The sequence below is a fragment of the Myxine glutinosa genome, chromosome 6, assembly GCF_964187855.1.
Source record: "Myxine glutinosa chromosome 6, kmMyxGlut1.1, whole genome shotgun sequence".
NCBI lineage: Eukaryota > Metazoa > Chordata > Myxini > Myxiniformes > Myxinidae > Myxine > Myxine glutinosa.
In genome coordinates, this window is record NC_136266.1 from 63,422,540 (window position 1) to 63,443,485 (window position 20,946).

At 46.4% G+C, this 20,946-nt stretch overlaps 1 protein-coding gene across 1 annotated transcript in view; it reads left to right on the plus strand.

The window, feature by feature from the left end:
- Positions 1–20,946, plus strand: part of MED24 (mediator complex subunit 24) — a 97,702-nt gene that overhangs the window by 53,680 nt on the left and 23,076 nt on the right. The window contains exons 14-17 of the mRNA XM_068120173.2: positions 4,711–4,853; positions 5,048–5,085; positions 5,203–5,285; positions 6,515–6,690. Of these exons, the coding sequence (XP_067976274.1) occupies positions 4,711–4,853; positions 5,048–5,085; positions 5,203–5,285; positions 6,515–6,690 (440 nt within the window). The remainder of the gene's footprint in view (positions 1–4,710; positions 4,854–5,047; positions 5,086–5,202; positions 5,286–6,514; positions 6,691–20,946) is intronic.

The following is a 20,946-nucleotide window of genomic DNA, read 5'->3' on the forward strand; positions in this document are numbered from 1 at the left end:
TTAAATTGTTTTTTTAGCTTCTTTTATTGTTAATTTATGTACTATTTTATTTATTTTAAATATATTTTTAAGGAAAATTGTTTTTTTCACGTCCGTAGGAGTGACGTAAAGTCGCACATAATGACGTTCGCTGAACTGAAATTTACTCTAGAAGAGTGGCGTAAAGTCGGATTTGACGTAGGTCGAAATGGCGTAAAACGGGGTATGACTGTATAATGTATGTGTGTATATATATAATGTATATATACACTGTCGTGCGAATGCCCTCGGTTAATACCGTAGGATCGCGGATGGCCAAACGGGCTTTAACGATCAATTGCGGGTTGCGACACAGGCAATGATCAAACGCGGATTTCACTGCAAGCACGGGAGGAAGAAGGAAGAGGAAGAAGCGGCGAGCTCTTACCTGACGCCCTGACGGCAGCCCTCAATCCTGTAGGAAATGAAATCAAGCGAACGAAAATGGAATTTATGGTACAAAAAGAAACACGTTTATTGAACGGAACCCGAGAACAATGGACGCGTCGGTAAATAAATGTCCTAAATCAGGATCCCGCACACCTCACTTCAACAACAGCACAGGGGAAAGAATGAAATGAAATAAAATGTCGTGTTTGTGGATGTGAGCTTATCTGTCTGGCAGTGTAGCGTCATCAGGAATCGTCCAGCTCCGATGTAGGCGCGAAGCAGGCCTCCGTCCGCCTCGTTCACGCTCCGCTGGGCCCCGAGCCACCCGCTCAGCGGCACGCCTCGCTCGCCCGCCCGCTCGTCGGTCGCACGCGAGGTCCCGTTTGCTCGTAGCACCAAGCCTCGCTCCAAGCACCAGCCTCGCTCCAAGCACCAAGCCCCGCTCCAAGCACCAAGACCAAGAGCATGCGAAGAACCCAGGGAAGATGACCAGGGAAGACCTCAGGGAAGAACGCAGGGAAGAGCCAGGGGAAGAAAAAGAATGCCCGCGAACGAGTCATTTTGTCACCCGCGGTGTGACGTCAGATCTCCCGCGTTACCAATCAGTCCCTCGCTTTTCTGCGGTCCCCTCCAGCCCCCCGACACCACCGACCCCTCCCCTCTAATCAGCGACCTGCTTCTAAGTAGTGGTTTTGCGCCTTCCGCACTGATTGGCCGAGTGTTCGCGCCTTCTGCACTGATTGGCCGAGGGAACTGCACTGACTTTAATCGCTGACTTTGGCTGTCAACGGTCGGTGGCCAATCAGTGTGCCGCTTCCTTCCACCTTCCTTTCACCTATCAGTGGCCAGCTGGTGATGTGGCTGGCTGTGGCTCCATCGGCAGTGCCCCGATCTGGCTTCCTGCCTGTTCTTCCTGTAAGTCTTATTGTGGCGGAGGGGAATTAATTAATGTGTGCACTAATGGATCTATCTAATGTATATAAGTGCGTTGCCATAAGGGACACTGGGTTGCTCACAGAGGGAACGACACACAAGGGAATTTTACCCATAATCCCTGTACTAATTAGCATGCTCCGCCCCCTCGTGGTGGGGACACAGATTCAACTTATTCCGACATACGGCTAAACATAGAACTTATTACAGGTAGATTCCCCTTTCACGACAGTCGCGCACCTACCTTTGCAGATCTACCTGGCTCTAGATATTCCTCTACCCCTAATTCATAACAATACATATATATACATGTACATGTACATATAGATATATACACACAGTGCCTTCAGAAAGGATTAACACCCCTTGAGTTTTTTCACATTTTGTTGATGCAGCCTGAATTTATAATGGATTAAATTGAGATATTTTGTTACTTATCTGCACAAAATACCCCATAATGTGAGTGATTTTATTTTATTTTTTTAGAAACTTTTACAAAATGATTAACAATGAAAAGCTCAAATGTCTTCAGCCAAATTCCAGAGCTTGAGCAAATCTGCAAGGAAGAATGGGAGAAACTCCCCAAATCCAGATGTGCAAAGTTGGTGGAGACCTATCCCAACAGATTCACAGCTGTAATTGCTGTCAAAATTGCTTCCACCAAGTATTAACCCAGGGGGGTGAGCACTTATCCAACCAAGATATTCTAATTTTGGTACCAGGGTAGCTGTTTTTCAGCTACTTCAGGGAGTGATGACCCTGCCCTATGTGAGTCCAGGCTCGGCTGGCTTTGGCTGACATTACCTGTTATGGGCTTTCCAGGGTAACGGATCCCCACTGCCTTGTGGGGGAAGCCTCTTTAGGCTAAGGCTATGAGAAGGATAATCAGACACCAAACCACACCTGTAGGTCAGCCTGGGCAGTGCTACATCGTGGATAAATGTGCCCATGAAATTAATTGGTGGCACCAACTTGGGCATCAATGCACAGCATCTGCAGTCAGCTGTGTCCACTTTGGACATCAAGGGTAGCCGTAATAATACCCACGACCTGGCCAGTCTGTTGCACATATGTGCATAAGACCTCACGTTGCATTTACTGCACCTGCAGCCAACGATGCTCACAGGAATAGAGGGAACAGGATAGCATACACCTCTATCACTTTAATCGCTTCTTTGTGCAGGTTTTCGCCTTCATTGGCACCAGCTCACCTGCTCACCACTCAATCTTTTTTCCCTATACACCCATAGCACAATGCACTATGCTTAGTAAGCACGCCAACGTAGGAAGGAGATTCGTCGAAAGTGACGACTCACACCATCATATATTTATATATATATATACAGACTTGGCATTTAATATGGAATATTTGTTTTTTTCTTGACTTGGGTTTACTTTCTGAACTCAGTATAACAATCTTGTGAGTTTCTTTTACCCTTCGGTGATGTCTTTGTTGAAAGAACCATGTCACTGACTGTCTTTCGCAGCAAGAAGTCAATAACAGGATTATATCACAGGTGGCGTGACAAAATGTAAGGACAGGTACATTTGACGATTGGCTTCACAATCGGGTATATAAGGGTTGTTGCGTTCTGTATTAGTGGAAAACAACTGCTGCACGTCTACAAAAGTTACTGCGGCTTCCTCTGGAGCTGGTCCATCAACTTGACAATGCTGTTTGTCATGGAGTGGTGGCTTTACGAAATTCTGGCATGAAACAGCTTGCTATTGCTCGGCAGTATGGCATCACTCAAGGTCAGGTGTCAAAGATCCTGAAATGAAATGCTTAGAGGGGTGTCCCTACTCCAATACCGAAGCCAGGACGTCCCCGCAGAACCACAAGGAGGGATGATCACCAGCTGCACCGGTTAGTCTGCAATGGCCATACCAAGTCAGCTAATCGGCTTCGGGCTGAGTGGCAGCAACTGACAAATGTGCCTGTATCCAGAAGGCTAGTCAACCAATGACTGGTTCAAGCAGGCTATCGTGGCAGGCGTCCCCTGAGAAAGCCACGCCTGACCAGACAACACAGCCAGCGCCGATTGCAGTGGGCCAGAGAGCACCGTCAATGGCAGCCAGGACACTGGAATCACGTGACCTTCAGTGACGAGTGTAGATTTCTAGTCTATCGTCAAGATGGCCGCGTCCGAGTGCGCAGACAAGTGCACGAAGCCCACAACGAAGATTGTATAGTGCCAAGATTCCAAGCTGGAGGTGGTGGGGTGACCGTTTGGGCTGCTTTTCATGCAGGGGGAAAAACTGACCTGGTTGTTCTGAATGGAAACCTGAACCAGTTCAAGTACAGGGTCATTCTGGAAGAAACATTGCTTCCATTTGCTCGTGCAGCCTTTCGAGGAAACTTTGTCTTCCAAGATGACAATGCACGGCCTCATCGTGCTCGCATGATCCAACACTTTCTTGCTGACCGTGTTGTAGAGCATATGGAGTGGCCTGCCATGTCCCCGGATATGAATCCGATAGAGAACTTGTGGGCAGAATTAACGCGTCAAATCGACAACTTGGACCAGCAGCCGACCTCTGTGCGTGAATTGCAGCAGGCTATTGTCACTGCATGGCAAGCGATTCCTGTCCAAACCTTGGCAAATCTCATGAACAGCATGCCTCGACGTGTACGTGCTCTCCTGAATGCTCGTGGGGGTTACACGAAGTACTGAACTGTAATTTTACTGTCCGTAATCCCAGTCATAATTTAGCTTTTGTTTTTTGTTGAAATGTTTTTTTGGCTAATGTGCAAAATAAAGAGATACTTCTGGAAAACGTACAGAAGTTTAACACAGTACTGTCCGTGAATTGAGTTCGATATCAGTTTACATCACTGTCAAGGATCAATTTATTTGCTTCGAAATGTCAAATGTGGTTTTTGTTTCTTTTAAAGGTCACATTAACAAAATCTAGAATAATTTCAACATAATTCCAATGAACTTTTGGTTCTAAGTCATCTTGAAAAGTAAGTTCACCCCCACAAAAAAAAAATTCCATATTAAATGCCAAGTCTGTGTGTGTATATATATATATAATATATATATATATATACGTATATATATATATATATATATATATATATATATATATATATATATATATATATATATATATATATATATATATGTGTATATAGCTATATATATAAATATATATATATATATATATATATATATATATATATATAAAACAAAAAGGTACATACTTTGAGACCTGTGAGAGCTCTGTTCCACCTTCTGAAACCCGCATAAGGAGATATAAAACACACACACACACACACACTTCTTTTAGCAATAGATATGTGTGTTCAGAAAGCTACTGCTTTTTTTTGCCTAAATTATTAATAGCTTTGTGTTAATGTTTCAGACTATGGAGGGGGACCACTCAAAGTGTGTGGAGGGCTTGCTTGGTGTACTAGGCCATATGCTGACTGGAAAAAGCCTGGACCTTCTGTTGGCTGCAGGCGCCGCAGGACGGAAACTCAAGTCCTTTGCTCGCAAGTTCAGCAAGTGAGTTCTTGAGACTAAACCAGTGCAGTTATTGCATCTATTTCGGATTTTGTGGCAATTGTGGCCCCAGATTATTTTCACTCTATTTTGACGTCTTCATTCTCACCAGTTCTGCCTTTTGGTGCAGTTACACTGAATGTGCTGTGATTCCCCTGATGTAGCTGCTTCATTTTCTCATTTCTTATTTTTTGCAGGCTCAATGAATATGCCAAACATGTGAGCGGAGAAAGCAGTGAGTTGAATAGAAATCTATAATCTATTGTCATTATTTTGGTTTGTCGTTTCCAAAATGCCTTTTTTGTTTTTGCATTGTCAAGGTTTTCATGTACTGTTTGTTGTCTGTGTGCAGCAAAGGCGTCCCAAGTGCGAGCTTTGTTCTTTGATATTTCCTTCCTCATGCTGTGTCACATTACCCAGCTTTATGGCTCTGAGGTTTGTGACGTTTTGGCTAACATACATTGCTCAATTCCAATGCGCATCTATTCACAAGCATGGGAAAAAGGATAGACATAGTGTGGTGCTGTAGAGAAATGGCTTGCGGAACACACACTTCCTGGATGGTTTGTGACTTCAAAAACTGTTTTTACCAGGGTTACCTCAAACGTGATACCTCTTCTTCCATTAACAATTAGGTGATGAAACTTCATTTAATGACTGCCTATTCTTTATTTTTAGCTCACCTGGCACGAAGTTCAGGGGAGCTTATGTGATGGCGCGTTGGCCGTCTGTCAGTCCGTCTTTCCGTCCGTCTGTCCGTCAGTCCGTAAACATTTGCAACTTCTTCTCCGAAACTGCTGAACGGATTGTGACCAAACTTGGCATCAATTATATTTGTTTTGTTGTGAATAAAGTTTGTTCACGGCATTAAAAACATCGGTGTTTAAGGGGGTTTACCGGGGGTCAAACCAGATCCAGGTTTGACCCCCCAAAATAGGAAGGGGCTTACGGGGGTATAAGGGGGTCAAAGTGGGTCCAGGTTTGACCCTCCAAAATAGGTATTTGCTTTCTTCTTGAAACTACGCACTCGATTTCGATGAAACCTGACCACAACCTTGACCACCAAAGATGTACCAAAGTTTGTTCATGGCATTTAAAAAATCTGCCCCTTTGGGCGTGTACAGGGGAGGGGGGGTTGCCCCCCAAAATAGGTATTTGCTTTCTTCTCAGAAACTACATACGCAATTTTGATGAAAGTTCACCACAACCATCATCACCCATGATGTGCCAATGTTCAACGCATTGCAAAAATTGGGGTCTGAGGAGGTATACGGGGTTGTGGGAGGGGAGAGGGGTTGCCCCCCAAAATAGGTATTTTTTTATTTGTTTGTTTAAAGTCTTATGATTATGTTAATATGATTATACATGCTGCCCTGTCTTCTAGCAACCATTGAAATTGGTTTTAAATACCTTTAGTCAGTGCAGTATACTGTTTATTCTACCAGGTGAGCGCCAGGGGTATTGTCCCTATGTTTTACTCATGTCGGCATATAAATTTATCGAAAGCAATAAAATTGCTCAGGAATAAAGAAGCAGTTCTAATTTTGGGAGTAGCCATCACAAAGTTGTGAAACTGACAAAAGTTGGAGACATTGCCCCATTTGCACATCCGTAGTGAACTAGCATGACAGCTTTGTATGAGTACATGTGACTGTCCATTCCAGGTGATCACATCTGACCCGGTTATTGGTGGCGAGCCGACGTTTTTTGAATCGTGGATGCAGCTCTGCATGCCTGAGGAAGGAAAGAGTCTGAACCCTGATCATGTGTTGCGAGTCGAGCCAGGAAAGGTGGAGGTTCTCCTCAGCCACCTAAATTCCAGCACCGAGATGAAGCTGACGTGAGATATGCCAGGCGTTTGCTCCTTCTCTCCTTCTTTTATTACCTGCAATGAGATTAAGATTGGTATAGGAAGATGTAATTTGGTCCATCCAACCTGAGTGGAAGAATGGGGGTTCTGAAGCACACTAAAATTTAACATTGAAGTCAATGGAGAAAATTAAGGTTAATTATTGAATCACTGGATTTTCAATTAGATTTTATCCTCCAATTCATTCCCATACTCGAGATTTCAAGATGTTCAACAAACATTCGCTGACGCTCATTCTCACTCACTACGTTCGTTCGCTGTTAGTTAGCATTCAAGATGCCCCATTCTCTTACTACTTGTGGTGGAAGGGAAAATTGGGGGGAGGGGAAGGAGAGGGATAAATGGGGGAAGGGGGAATTGGGGAGGGGGACTGCATTTGATTATACTCACTAAGTGGACCAATGAATATTTGCTTGTTTTATTTTAGGGAATAATTCAATTTTCTTATAACACTCATTACCATCAAGTATATGAACAAATAATATGTTGGAACTTGGTTCTTGGTACAAGTATCTTTGTTGAGCAGAGATGAAATGGCAAAATCACCAATACATTTTTATTTTAAGCAAAGAAACATCTATAAATATTACCATATAAATGGAGTACTGTTATAATACGGAGAAATCCCTAACAATTATGAAGTTTAAAAAAGTTTGTTCATAAACCTAAATCTATTGAGGAGGCTGTGGAACAATGTGATAGATACTTTAAAACAGCTCTAAATAACTCCTTTAAGAAATCAACGCCATTAACTATTAGACTTTGGTGCTCAATACAAGAACCCATTTTTAAGAACAACTCTTAGACTACTAAATAATTAATAAGAGTTTCTTGAGAGCGGTCTCATAGAAGAGCTACTCAGGATTGAGGAGGATTGTAGTCCAGGAATAAGTTATATTTCTATATTCCTAACCCCCAAACAACAACATTAATCCTCCCATTCCTGTATCATAGTGAATTGTGAAGTGTCAACCTATTGCTTTCAAGGGTATTATCTGCTTACCTGTGTCTTTTGTAATTCCTGTGAATAAAATGAACCTAAAATCTCTTCTCCTTTTAAATCATATAATTTGTAAGTCCAAGGAATTGTATTCATTACATCAACAATTTTAACGAGTTCATTAGTCCATCTCTTTGTATAACCTTTCTCAAAATGACTTTTCCATGTATATATTCTTACAATATCACCAACTTTGAACTTTGGCTTTCTCAGATTAATCTCCTTTTCGTATTCTAATTTTGAAAATGTTTCCGATGGTTTTGATTTTGTTGATGAATGAACTGTATTATTGTAATTAACTACAATGTCCTGAATTATAGATACCCATTGTTGAGAACCGAGTTGAGTGAATTTTTTATATAGTCTCTCTTTCAAAGTGCGATTAAAACACTCAATAACAACTGCCTTTCCTTCACTGCGAAAACATTTTTGGTTTCCAACATATACATTTCTATCTTGATTTTTAAAACAAAGAATCCTTAGGAATGCCTTTACTCTCTCCTCCATTTATTTAGGGAAAAATATTTGTATAACTTTAACTAAAGTCAATAACACCAACATCACCAACTCCCTGAAATTGAAGGTATTGATGTAGTTATTCTTGAAAATAATATTTCCATTAGACTTTTAATTTCTTTATTTTCCTCAGTGCATTGTTTGATTTATTTTCTGTAATACCTCCAATCTTTTATTAATCTCACTGGTTTCCATATTTTTATATTTTTCCTCCCTCTCTTCCTTCTCTCTTTTATCCCTTGCCTCCTTCTCCTTGTTCTCCCTTTCCTCCTTCTCCTTTTTCTCCCTTGCCTCCTTCTCCTTTTTCTCCCTTGCCTCCTTCTCCTTTTTCTCCCTTGCCTCCTTCTCCTTTTTCTCCCTTGCCTCCTTCTCCTTTTTCTCCCTTGCCTCCTTCTCCTTTTTCTCCCTTTCCTCCTCTCTTTTCTCACTTTCCTCCCTCTCTTCTTTCTCTCTCTTCCCTCTCTTCTTCAACTCCTTCCTCATCCCTTGCTGCCCTTAAACCATCTCCCCATAGAATATTATACATATTGTTACCGACACGACTTTGATGTTATGGTGGGCCGAGCGGAATGGCCGCCGTGTCCGCACAAGTTACCCGATTATACTCGAACCTTGGCCGAGTCGCGCTACGCTAGATCAATGAAGGAAAAGGACACAACGGCTGGGATTAAAATGACACGACACCAGGGATACGGTTCTCAAGACCTCCGGAGGAGGTTATAATATGGCGGAAGGTTAGATTACAGGAATGAGAGGGACAGCATAGGAAGATAGGCACTTAAACACGGTCTCATACTAGCCCCGACAGACGACAGATAAACGGGACAAAAACTGACTCACACGGGGATTGATGGCAAGGAAGGCGGGTAGTCGATGGCTCAAGGTGCACTCTTGGCTCAAGGACAGAATCGACCCGGTCCGGTCCAGAGATGCGGGAGGTCTCTCTCAGCGCTCGAGGTCGCAACTTGTCTCTTCTTCAAGCTCGGGGCGCATCTGACGTCACGTCCGGTAAGTGGCTGCGTATATCCGGCGGGGAGTGACACGCCCTCGGCTAGTTAGCTCCGCCCCAGATGGAATCGGCCCGTTGCTTCTCATTGGGTGCGGGGGTTACCGGCTCCGCCCTTGACGAGGGGCCGACAGGCAGCCCCTTCGTGGTAACCCCGTCGGAGCGCATGGTCAATGGCGGCTAACCAAGCCGATGTGAGGACGCACACTCCCCGCACGCCGCGTCCCTCTGTTGTTGTAGTTGTAGTTGTTGTTGTAGTTGTTGTTGTTGTTGTTGTTGTTGTAGTTTCATGGGGAAGATGGGAGGAGGTAGGGGAAGGTCCTGAACTCACTACTGGTGCCATACAATCACATTCTGGTGCAACGAAGAGTCAGAATTAATGGAAACGAGTCCTTAACTGACATAGACTAAGAATAACTAGCAAGATGTCCGAAAGTTGTCTACGTGAGATGCGGTGGACCTGGGCACGACATTTAATGGGGGAAAAAGGGGAAGGTCGGTTCTACAGAGTGTTATTTACAGGCAATGGGACTAGGGAATGGGGGATTGGGGATAGTTGGGGAGTATTGGGGAAATAGGGGAGTATTTACAAGCGGATATTGAGGCCAAGTCCCATATCCGCAACATTGCACCCTTCTCTACCCTCGGGGCGTCCCGACCCGATAAATTTTTACCTATTTTAGTGTGCACTCAGATGTAGTTCCCTCTACTATTAACTCTACCCTGAGTGCGACAGTTTTACAGATCTTCACAAATGAGTAAATATGTCCCCCTGCGACGTTGCACCCTTCTCCTCACAGAAACACACCCACAGGATAACCGAATCCGGAAAGAATTCGCAAACTAAACATACAGCCGGTAGGGAGCATTATTTACAAGACTACGCTGATATTTACACTACGATCCAGGACCTGTTTTTGGAGGAACACATGCAGATGTTATGCATAGAGAGAGCACGCATGCCAGCATCGATACACCAACCCACGAGTGCTCTGTGGCCTTACGGCCTTTAATAACGTGCAGAGCACCCCTTCCAAGCACCAAAAGCACCACCCCATCATGTACAGTCAGCACCATCCGGTGCACCAATAAAGTGTCTATAAATCACCGGTGGTGTCGCAGCCGGCCGATGTTCTGCCGCTGGTCTTGCCTTCGTGTGGTGCACTTGGCCTTTGTACTGCTTTCAAAAATAAAGAAAGGCGCCAAGGTGCAGGTTGCTTCTGTCAAACCAGACGTGATCTGCTTAACAGAAACTTTCCTCCTTTATGATGTCTCTGATTCCATAGTATCTCTCCCGGGCTACTCCCACCTCCGGTATGATAGACCTGAGCCTCGTCCTGGAGGCGGGGTTGCTATCTTTATCAAAAACTCTCTTCCTCACTCGCCCTGCACTGCACTCTCTCCACCTCACCCCCAGGAATACCTCTGGCTACGGCTTCCCCTTCGCTCCCACCTCTTGTTCATATGTGTGTTGTACCGTCCACCAAACAGTGATGACTCCATCTACATCTCGCTGTCTGATGATATGGACCAACTTCTATCTACTCATCCCAACTCTCTCTTCCTCATATGTGGTGATTTCAACTGTCATCATGCCAGTTGGCTGGGTGTGGGTACCTCTCTCACCAGCCATGGCTCCTCAGCAAAGGACTTCTGCGACTCACTGGGACTGACACAATCTGTCAATTTCCCGACCCGGATCTCAGTCAACGGAACATCTTCTCTTCTGGACTTGGTTATGACTAACTTCCCTGAAAATGTCTGCTGCTCTTCTTCTGCTCCGATCGGATCATCTGATCATGTCCTTGTTAAAGTGGACATCTCTCTGACCATCCTCAGGGAGCCTGCTCAGCGTCGACGAGTCTGGCATTTCACTCAGGCCAACTGGCACGGTCTTCAAGCAGCCATCAATCATCTGGACTGGTCTCCCATCTCTACCACCTCTGACATCAACTCATCCTGGGAATTCTTCCAAAGTAAATTGCTCTCTCTCATGCACAGATTTATCCCATCTCGTCTTCAGTTGTCATACCCTTCCTCCCGTCCATGGTACACGGAATCTTGTGGTGAGGCTGTTGCCCAGAAACAACTTGCCTTCGTCTCCTGGAAAGCAAATCCAACGGAAGGAAATCTCATTTCCTTTCACAAAGCCCGAAACAAGTGTGTGTCCACCCTCAGGAGAGCCAGGAAACAATATCTCTCCGTTCTCAAGACCTAACTCTCTTATCTCTCTCCCTCTTCCAAATCCTGGTGGCGTCTGGTCAAATCCGTTTCTGGTGTTTGTTCCCCCTCCATCCCCTCCCTTACCTCAAACGGCTACACAGCTGACTCCGCACGTGAAAAAGCTGAATGCCTCAACTCTGTGTTTGCCTCTAAATCTTGTGTCCCAAACCCATCCCTCTCTGTACCCACCATACCCAGTCGTACCCTGCTGCTCCTGGACTCCGTGTCCTTTCCTCCTGACAAGGTGGAAAAGTTTCTGTCAACCCTCGACTCTGATTCTGCAACTGGACCCGACGGCATCAGCCCACGGGTCCTAAAATCCTGCTCTGCTGCTCTATCTCACCCTCTCTCTGTTCTCTTCACCCTCTCTTTTGCTCAAGGTCAACTGCCATCTGCTTGGAAATCAGCCAACATCACCGCTTTGCACAAAAAAGGTGCAAAAACAGATCCTAGCAACTACAGACCAATCAGCCTTCTCCCAATTATCAGCAAAGTCATGGAATCCATCATTGCTTCTGATATGAAATCTTTCCTCTTCTCCAATGGCTTGATCTCTGATCATCAATTTGGTTTCAGACCAGGTCACTCTACTCTGGACATGCTGCTTCTGCTGTCTCAACAATGGATGGAGGTCCTCAATGCCAAACAGGAAATTAGAGCTGTCTCCCTCGACATATCACGTGCCTTCGACACGGTCTGGCACCCCGCTCTGCTCACCAAACTCTCCTCCTTTGGTATCCATGGAAATCTCCACGCATGGCTGGCGGACTTCCTCTCTAGTCGTCGTCAACGTGTGGCCCTGAATGGGTTTCTCTCATCTCCTCTTCCTGTTCAGGCTGGAGTTCCCCAAGGCAGTGTTCTGGGCCCCGTGCTTTTTCTGGTCTTCATCAATGATCTCTCTGACTCTCTCGAAAATCCTCTCTATCTCTTTGCTGATGACTCCACTCTCTGCCGCTCCATTCCTCTTCCCTCAGATCGGCAGTCTGCTGCCTCCTCACTCTCTGAAGACCTGGACAAAATCACAGACTGGTCAAACAAGTGGAACATGTCTTTCAATCCTGACAAATCTCACACTCTTACTATGTCTCTCCGAAAAGATCGACTGGACAACCCTCCCATCTACTTTCTCAACAATCCTCTCCAAGAAGTTCTGTCGCTCAAGATTTTGGGTCTCACTATCTGCCATGATCTTTCTTGGGAAAACCACATTTCCAAGCTGGCCTCCAAAGCCAGTCGCCGACTGGGCATCCTCCGTCGTGCGAAGTCCTTCCTCGGCACACCTGAGCTCCTCACCACATACAAGGCTTTCATCCGCAGCTCAATGGAATACTGTTCTCCCCTATGGGCCGGTGCTCCTGCCTCACACCTAGCTCGGCTTCACGCTGTTGAAACCAAAGCTTTCAGAATTATTGGAATCTCCCGCGATGAAGCTATCTCTGAGGGCCTTTCACTCACTCACCGCAGGCAGGTAGGTGGTCTTTCTGTCTTCTACCGACTCCTCTCCGGCCTTGCACCCCCAGCTCTCTCTGTGCTCTGTCCCCCAAATATTCCTACAGGTCGCACAAGATCTGCCAGCAACCCTCTGATGGTTAAACTGCCAAAATCTCGGCTCTCCGCTCACCTTCACTCTTTCATTCCTCTTTTCTCCCGCCTCTGGAACAAACTCCCTCACTCCCTTCAATCCCACTCCTCCCTCCAGGTCTTTAAAACAGCTGTTCACCACCATCTCTTATCTTCCCCCATCCAAAACCTTGATCTTTTCTACCCCCGCTAATTCACCCCAGATCCACCTTGTTTGAAATTCCAACTTCTTTCCTGGAAGTCCTGGCAGTGTCCATATGTTTTATACCTCTCCCACTGCCCCCTTCCCACGCCCCCCCCCCCCAAAGCCCTCGCCCTCTCTCAGATCTCTCGATGTCTCCATGTCTCTCGGTCCCTGCTCTCAAATGTTGTGTTTGTGTCCTTCCCCCTCTCTCCCCATCTTGTCTACCGCTCCCTATGTTATATGTTTTATGTGTCGGTTTGTCTTTCTGTGTGATAAATGTTCGCTCTTTCACGAGCCTCGATATTGTATACAAAAAAAAAAAAAAAAAAAAAAAAACCGCGTCCATTTCTTTCTTGTGGCCGTCAGGGGGCCAACTATAAGTGGTTCACCTGTATGGCATAGGTGCCACGTTGACCCAGAGGTCCATCCACGGGTGGTGCTTGGCCGCAAAAGAACTGCGGTCCATTGTGGGTGGCCACCAAAATTGCGGTCCATATGGTGTATCGATCCAGGCAGCAAGCAGTGAAAGTGCAGGCCCACAACTGCGGAGCCAGCACCTCTCTCTCCTCTCTCTCTCTGCCCCAAAGCCAGATCCTCGGAGGTGGGAGACAAAAGAAGCAGACAAGTGAGTAAGGTGGTAAGGGCGCAAAAGTGCATGCAACACAAGGTAATGCACACTAGGGGCACATGGGAACCAGGTGAGACAGGTACGTTCCTACCGTACGCTCCCCCCCCCCCCCCCACCAGGTAACCTACATGGCCCCTCCCTTACCCCTTACTGTATCCACAAAACACAACACTACCCATAAACATCTATTTTACTAATCAACAAACGTCCCTACTGTCTTCCCCGTTCCTCCCATAAACCAAATTCGTCTTCTCTCCCTCCTAACCAATCAAATTTGCTATTTCCAACTCTCATCAAAATTTGCCATCTCCAACTCAACATCAAAATTTGCCATCACCAATTCATCATCAGTCCCTCCTAAGGAGGGAGAGATGGAATCACCCCAATGTCTCATCCACGTCGTGATGCGTCTCACCAATCCACACAGCAATTCTCAGTTCCTGCACACAGAACAAAGAAAACACAGGTGTGGAGTCATCATCATCACCACAGGTAAGTGGCTGCGTATGGTGCGACAGGTTCATCAATCCTAACTATTTCCTAAATGACTTTAACAACTTTACATTACCCGGGGTCTTTCTCCGGCCAAACCATTGGCCCTCTTACACTATGGGTTCTAAAAACCAATTCCCATTGACCAACTGTGGTGCTTTTCAATTTGGGGTCTCACTCCCCCGATTCATCTCCCGGTGCCCTCGCACAATTTCTGGGCTGTGGCGTGTACCTCTCCCAGCGGGTCTACCCACCTGCACACCTCCACCACTGCAGTTGCCTCCGAGCTTACCTGCTCCTTACCCTAACCTAACTACCTGGGGAAGGCCCTCTGGCGCTCTCCCCACTCGGTGCCCTCTCTGGCACTGGGCTGCCCGATCCACACCCGGGATCCTCAGGCACCCACTCACAACTACCGGCTCCCAGAGCCCACCTGCGGCCTCACCTGGCCGACATCCTCACAGTGGTGGAGTGCCCAACCAACTACACACACTAACAGGCTACACGCCCAGCCATTTCCACAACACTAATGCACCCATCCACAATACCATTCTGCAACCGCACCACAAATGCCAATTTCCAACCACAATTTACCTGTACCCTCTACCTAACACTTACACTACCCGCCCCGGGTATCCGTGATGGGGGTCCACTCTTCCCCCATTCACACCTTCGCACCATGCACACCACTCCGTACCACTTACTCCAACTCTCTCCACACACCTGTACTTGCACACCTGTGCTCTCACTCTTGGTGCCGCCTGCACCCTTCTCTCCCCAAGCGCATTCGCGCTGATCCACACACTCACTACTCACACACTGTTCCACACACCTGTCCAGTTGCACACCTGTGCAATCACACCTGTTCAATTCTCACACACACAGCATCATCTCAGCTATCTACTCCCTTCTAAAACTTGCGCTTCCCAGTCGTCCCTTTAAACTATTGCGCTCCCACGTCATTATCATCCACACTAATCTACCTGCGTCCCCACTACAGGTATCAGTCACTAACTAAACTTAACGTCACCTAATGTCATCTTCTAGGGCCCTATCAATATAACCTAACCCACCCGGGCTAGTTTTCACTGCCATACACCCCATAAGCTATTGCGCATTTGCCCCATACTATGGGAAGGGTGGCAGGGATGCCACCCTTACCCACCGGGTCCATCGCTCACTACCAATTTTGCACATCAAATTTCAACAAATCAAAAATTTGGCCAATCACTACCCATCATCTGCCAATCACTACTGCCAATCCTTTGCCAATCATCAAATTTTGTTTTTCTCTAATTTTGGGGCCAAAACACTAACCTCATCACCCAGTCTACTCACTAATGCCTCTCGGTGCGCCAATTCCTGTCCAAAGCCCGGCTTCGTAAAGCCAAGCCATGAATGCGGGTTGTTCTGTGCCAGCGGCTGGATGCGTCCGGCACTCGGTGCAGGGACGGGGGCTTACCCGGGCCGAGATCCCACGCACCATCTCGGCGTGGAGCCATCCAATGTCCCGATCTCGACCTGCCGGACTGCCTCAACAAAAAGTGGTCGCCATGACGACCCTTTCTATCGGGCTGCCCGCTCCACCTAGTGGAGCCTGGACGCGGCCGTTCAAAGCGAGGCCCAGCACGCACCGAGGGCCCGATTCGGCTAAAAGTCGCTCTAACCTCTAAACCGGTTACCGTCGATGCTTCACCTGGACGCTTACACCCCGCAGCCCGTTCCTTGCTCACACATCCAGCCGTTTCCATGCTCCTCGTACCTTTCCTTACACACCCAGGTACACCCATTCCACTCACAGCCTTGGTCACACACCTGACCACCGAACACTTTGGCACACATTCGTTGGTCGCACACCTCACCAACACACCTCTTCGCGCCCCCTCCTCTGTCACCTCCTCTGTGACAATCACAGGTGTGCTCTCATTCGCACACCCAACCACGTGCCTCACCACCAACTCCAGCGTGCATTCCCACTCACGCTCTACCATTCCAGGTGTGCATCCTTCCATCCCAGGTGTACATCCTCGCTCACCTGTCACACCCAACTCACTCTCCTTGTCACTCTCACTACTCTCACCTCCATTCTTGACAGCGCACTCACCCTTACTCTTGACAGCGCACTCTTTCCTCATGCACCCGTCCGTTACACACCTTTCTCGCGCACACTCTCCCGTTACACACCTTTCTCGCGCACACTCTCCCGTTACACCCTCTGTAACACTCACCACAGGCGTACATTCTTCCTTGCCTTTGACAGCGCACTCTTTCCCCATGCACCTGTCCGTCACACACCTTTCTCGCGCACACTCCTGCGCACACTCTTCCGTCACACCCTCTGTAACACTTACCACACCGCGCTTCCATGTGCTCCCTCGCACACACGCTACGACCGACTCACTCTCGCCAGCACCCTCACTCCTTGGCACGCACTTTTTCCTCACACACCCCAGAGTCGGACTTTCTTGCACACCTCCTTTTTCGCACACCAGACCTGTCGCACACTTCACCAACGGCCTCTCACGAACACCCGGGTCTATCTCGACCCCCAAGCTTCTTAAATCCCCTGGCGCATCATACGCACGACCATATTGGTCACCACTTACACCGGGTCCTCTTCCTCTTCGCTTCTCCTCCATCACCTGCGAATCCCTCATCCGGTTAATGAGCACATCATCACGATCCAAACACAGACTTTGGACCAATTCTTTTATCTCCTCTTTTATCTCTTTCTTATCCTCTCTCCGTCGCTTCTTAATTTCGCTCACCCCTTCTTCCACTTCTGCTAATTTCTGCTTCACCTCTTTTATTCCCCGGTACGTCTCCTCAAGCTCGTCCTCCAAGGCTACCTTGACCGTTTCCATGTGCGTCCTCACCTGCCGGTCCTTCGTCTCCATTACCTCTATCACCTCGTCCAACCTCGTTGTCAGTCCCTCACGTACCATCTGACATTCCCTCTTCGTCGCTATCAAGTCATCTTTTAGTTCTTTCTGTGTCGCTTTCAACCCTCCTAATACCGCAGTGTTCCTTTGAACCTGCTCCGTTAGTCCTTTTTGTCCCTCCGTCAGCTGTTCCACCTCCTGCGTCAGGTCCTCTATGCCCCCTTGTAACTTTACAGTCCCCTTTCTCACCTCCTTCTCCATGTGCTCCTTACAGTGCCTCACCTCCTCGCGCACTCCTCCGACCTCCTCACTCACTCCTCTTCTGATCTCCTCTCCCATCACTTGCATCTCCTGCCCAGATGCCACCCTCATCTGCTCCATTTCCTCCCTGTGAGCATCCAGTTTGGTTTCTACCCCCATTCTGACCCCCTCTATCTGCTGCCCCATTTGTTTAACTTCCCTTTCCGCTTGGTCCCTCATGTCCCTCAATTTGCCTTCCATCCTGTTTTCTAACCCCTCTAACCCCTTTTGCATTCCCTCTATCTGATTCTCCTGGGCAGCCATTCTATTTTCTACCCCCATTAACCCATTTTTCACCTCTTTTATCCCGTTGTCTAACCCCTCAAATTTGTCGTCTAACTTCCCAAATTTCTTGTCTAATCCCTTAAAATTATTGTCTAACCCCTCACTGGTACCCCTCGCTTCGTCCCTCATTACCCCCATTTGGTTTCCCATTACCCCCATTTGGTTTCCCATTACCCCCATTTGGCCCTCCAATCGCTCACTCTGAGCATCCATCCGGTTCCCCATTTGTTCCATAAGGGCCCTCATTTGCAGGAGGAAAAGGTTTGAATCCACCAGGGGCGCTGCCACGGTCGCGGTCGCCGTGACCAGCGAGGCGCCATTTTGTGCGTCTGCTACCCTCGCTGCTTCGCTCTCCTCACGTCCCTCAATTTGGTCCTGGACCGACCCTGCCTCACTCTCCTCTAACGGAATCCAGCCGACTTGGTCTGCCATAGCGCGACTTTCAAAATTCGGGTTTTTATTTTCGTAAAACAAAATCAAATTTCGCCGTTATAATTTCGAGCGCGGGAAACGCGCTCCGGATCGAATTCTACCTCCCAACACCAATTGTTACCCTAGTCAGCCTAGTGGTACAATTGGTGTTCCAAAATTTGGGCCTAATAAATTTAGTCCCAGGTCCGAATCCGACACTCCTGACACCAATTGTTACAGACACGACTTTGATGTTATGGTGGGCCGAGCGGAATGGCCGCCGTGTCCGCACAAGTTACCCGATTATACTCGAACCTTGGCCGAGTCGCGCTACGCTAGATCAATGAAGGAAAAGGACACAACGGCTGGGATTAAAATGACACGACACCAGGGATACGGTTCTCAAGACCTCCGGAGGAGGTTATAATATGGCGGAAGGTTAGATTACAGGAATGAGAGGGACAGCATAGGAAGATAGGCACTTAAACACGGTCTCATACTAGCCCCGACAGACGACAGATAAACGGGACAAAAACTGACTCACACGGGGATTGATGGCAAGGAAGGCGGGTAGTCGATGGCTCAAGGTGCACTCTTGGCTCAAGGACAGAATCGACCCGGTCCGGTCCAGAGATGCGGGAGGTCTCTCTCAGCGCTCGAGGTCGCGACTTGTCTCTTCTTCAAGCTCGGGGCGCATCTGACGTCACGTCCGGTAAGTGGCTGCGTATATCCGGCGGGGAGTGACACGCCCTCGGCTAGTTAGCTCCGCCCCAGATGGAATCGGCCCGTTGCTTCTCATTGGGTGCGGGGGTTACCGGCTCCGCCCTTGACGAGGGGCCGACAGGCAGCCCCTTCGTGGTAACCCCGTCGGAGCGCATGGTCAATGGCAGCTAACCAAGCCGATGTGAGGACGCACACTCCCCGCACGCCGCGTCCCTCTGTTGTTGTAGTTGTAGTTGTTGTTGTAGTTGTTGTTGTTGTTGTTGTTGTTGTTGTTGTAGTTTCATGGGGAAGATGGGAGGAGGTAGGGGAAGGTCCTAAACTCACTACTGGTGCCATACAATCACATTCTGGTGCAACGAAGAGTCAGAATTAATGGAAACGAGTCCTTAACTGACATAGACTAAGAATAACTAGCAAGATGTCCGAAAGTTGTCTACGTGAGATGCGGTGGACCTGGGCACGACATTTAATGGGGGAAAAAGGGGAAGGTCGGTTCTACAGAGTGTTATTTACAGGCAATGGGACTAGGGAATGGGGGATTGGGGATAGTTGGGGAGTATTGGGGAAATAGGGGAGTATTTACAAGCGGATATTGAGGCCAAGTCCCATATCCGCAACAATATATTCCTGTGGATTTTGAGATATTCTTGTATTTGTAAGTTTTTTTTCTCATAATGGAATACCAATAACATTTGTTGATGATTTCTGAAAGAGTTTTATATTTCATAACTTAAAGAAGTTGATTTTTATTTCATGTTTTAATCAAATCTTCATTTGTGGGTTTAGCAATATCGGTCGGTATAAGACCAGTTCTTAATTCATAATTTCCTATGTATATGTTCTAATTCATAAGAAATGTAACATCGAACACCCTTTTCTTGTAAGTATCCTTGAATACAAAAAATATAATTCTCTTGTAGTCTTATCCCTGCCATTTATGTTTAAAAAAAATTCATGTTTCTGAAATACAGGAGAGATTAATATGATAAGTAATACCACCCCATCTTCCTGTTGTTAAATCGGTTTGTATTCCTTGGCTTTGTATATTTATCCGATTTCCTTCCTTCTTTGTTATATAAACTATCGCTTTGCTGTCATATAATTTGCTATTCTTGAAATAATGTGAAATAATGTACATGAAGTAATGTAAATAATGTATTTGTTTTTTGCTAATTGTGCTTCCACATATCTCATTATCCTCACCAAGCGGGTAATATTCTTCTTTACGAGACTGATTAAAATCATGTAGGTCTTCTAAGTTTATCGAAAAGGACCAATCATACCCCCATTTATTGATTCTCATATTAACTACATGTCCTTCTTTATAAAGTTAAATTGTAAGTAGATAGTTAAATTTAATAAGGAAAGGTGTATGGTTTGTAGAACCAGGTGTTGTGGTTGTAAATTCTACTTGTTTAACAAAACGTGCTGTTTTATTTAAAGATATATATTGTGATAAATCATTTCATCGAATTAAGTTATTGTCATCTTTGGGGCTTGGATAATTAATTAATTTTATAAGTATTTTTCATATTAATATTTTTTGTTATGTGATATTTTTGTCGTTCAGCCTGTGCCTTTGCATAATAATTTGATTAATCAATATCCAACTCTTGGGATACTCCAAAGATAGAACCATATTTTCCAACATGTGATTTATATTCGATTAAAAATGACATCATCAAAATTTTCATTATTGTTGAGTTGAAATAATACATACAAACATAACTAGTAGGAAGACTAGGTCCCCCTGCACACCCCGGAGATATACTTCTAATCAGTGTTTCTAGATTGGAAAAAATGTGTAGAAAATGACTAGCTATGGCCCCAAGCTGAAAAAATGTCCCACATACCATTTTTATGCAAATTACTGCTGCAAATTTTATGCAAAATTATGCAAATTTTATGCAAATTTTTGATGAGGAGTAGAGTTGAGGGGTCTTTGAGGGCTTCATCGAGGTGCTCTCGGTTGCAAGACTGGGTCATTCTGAGAAG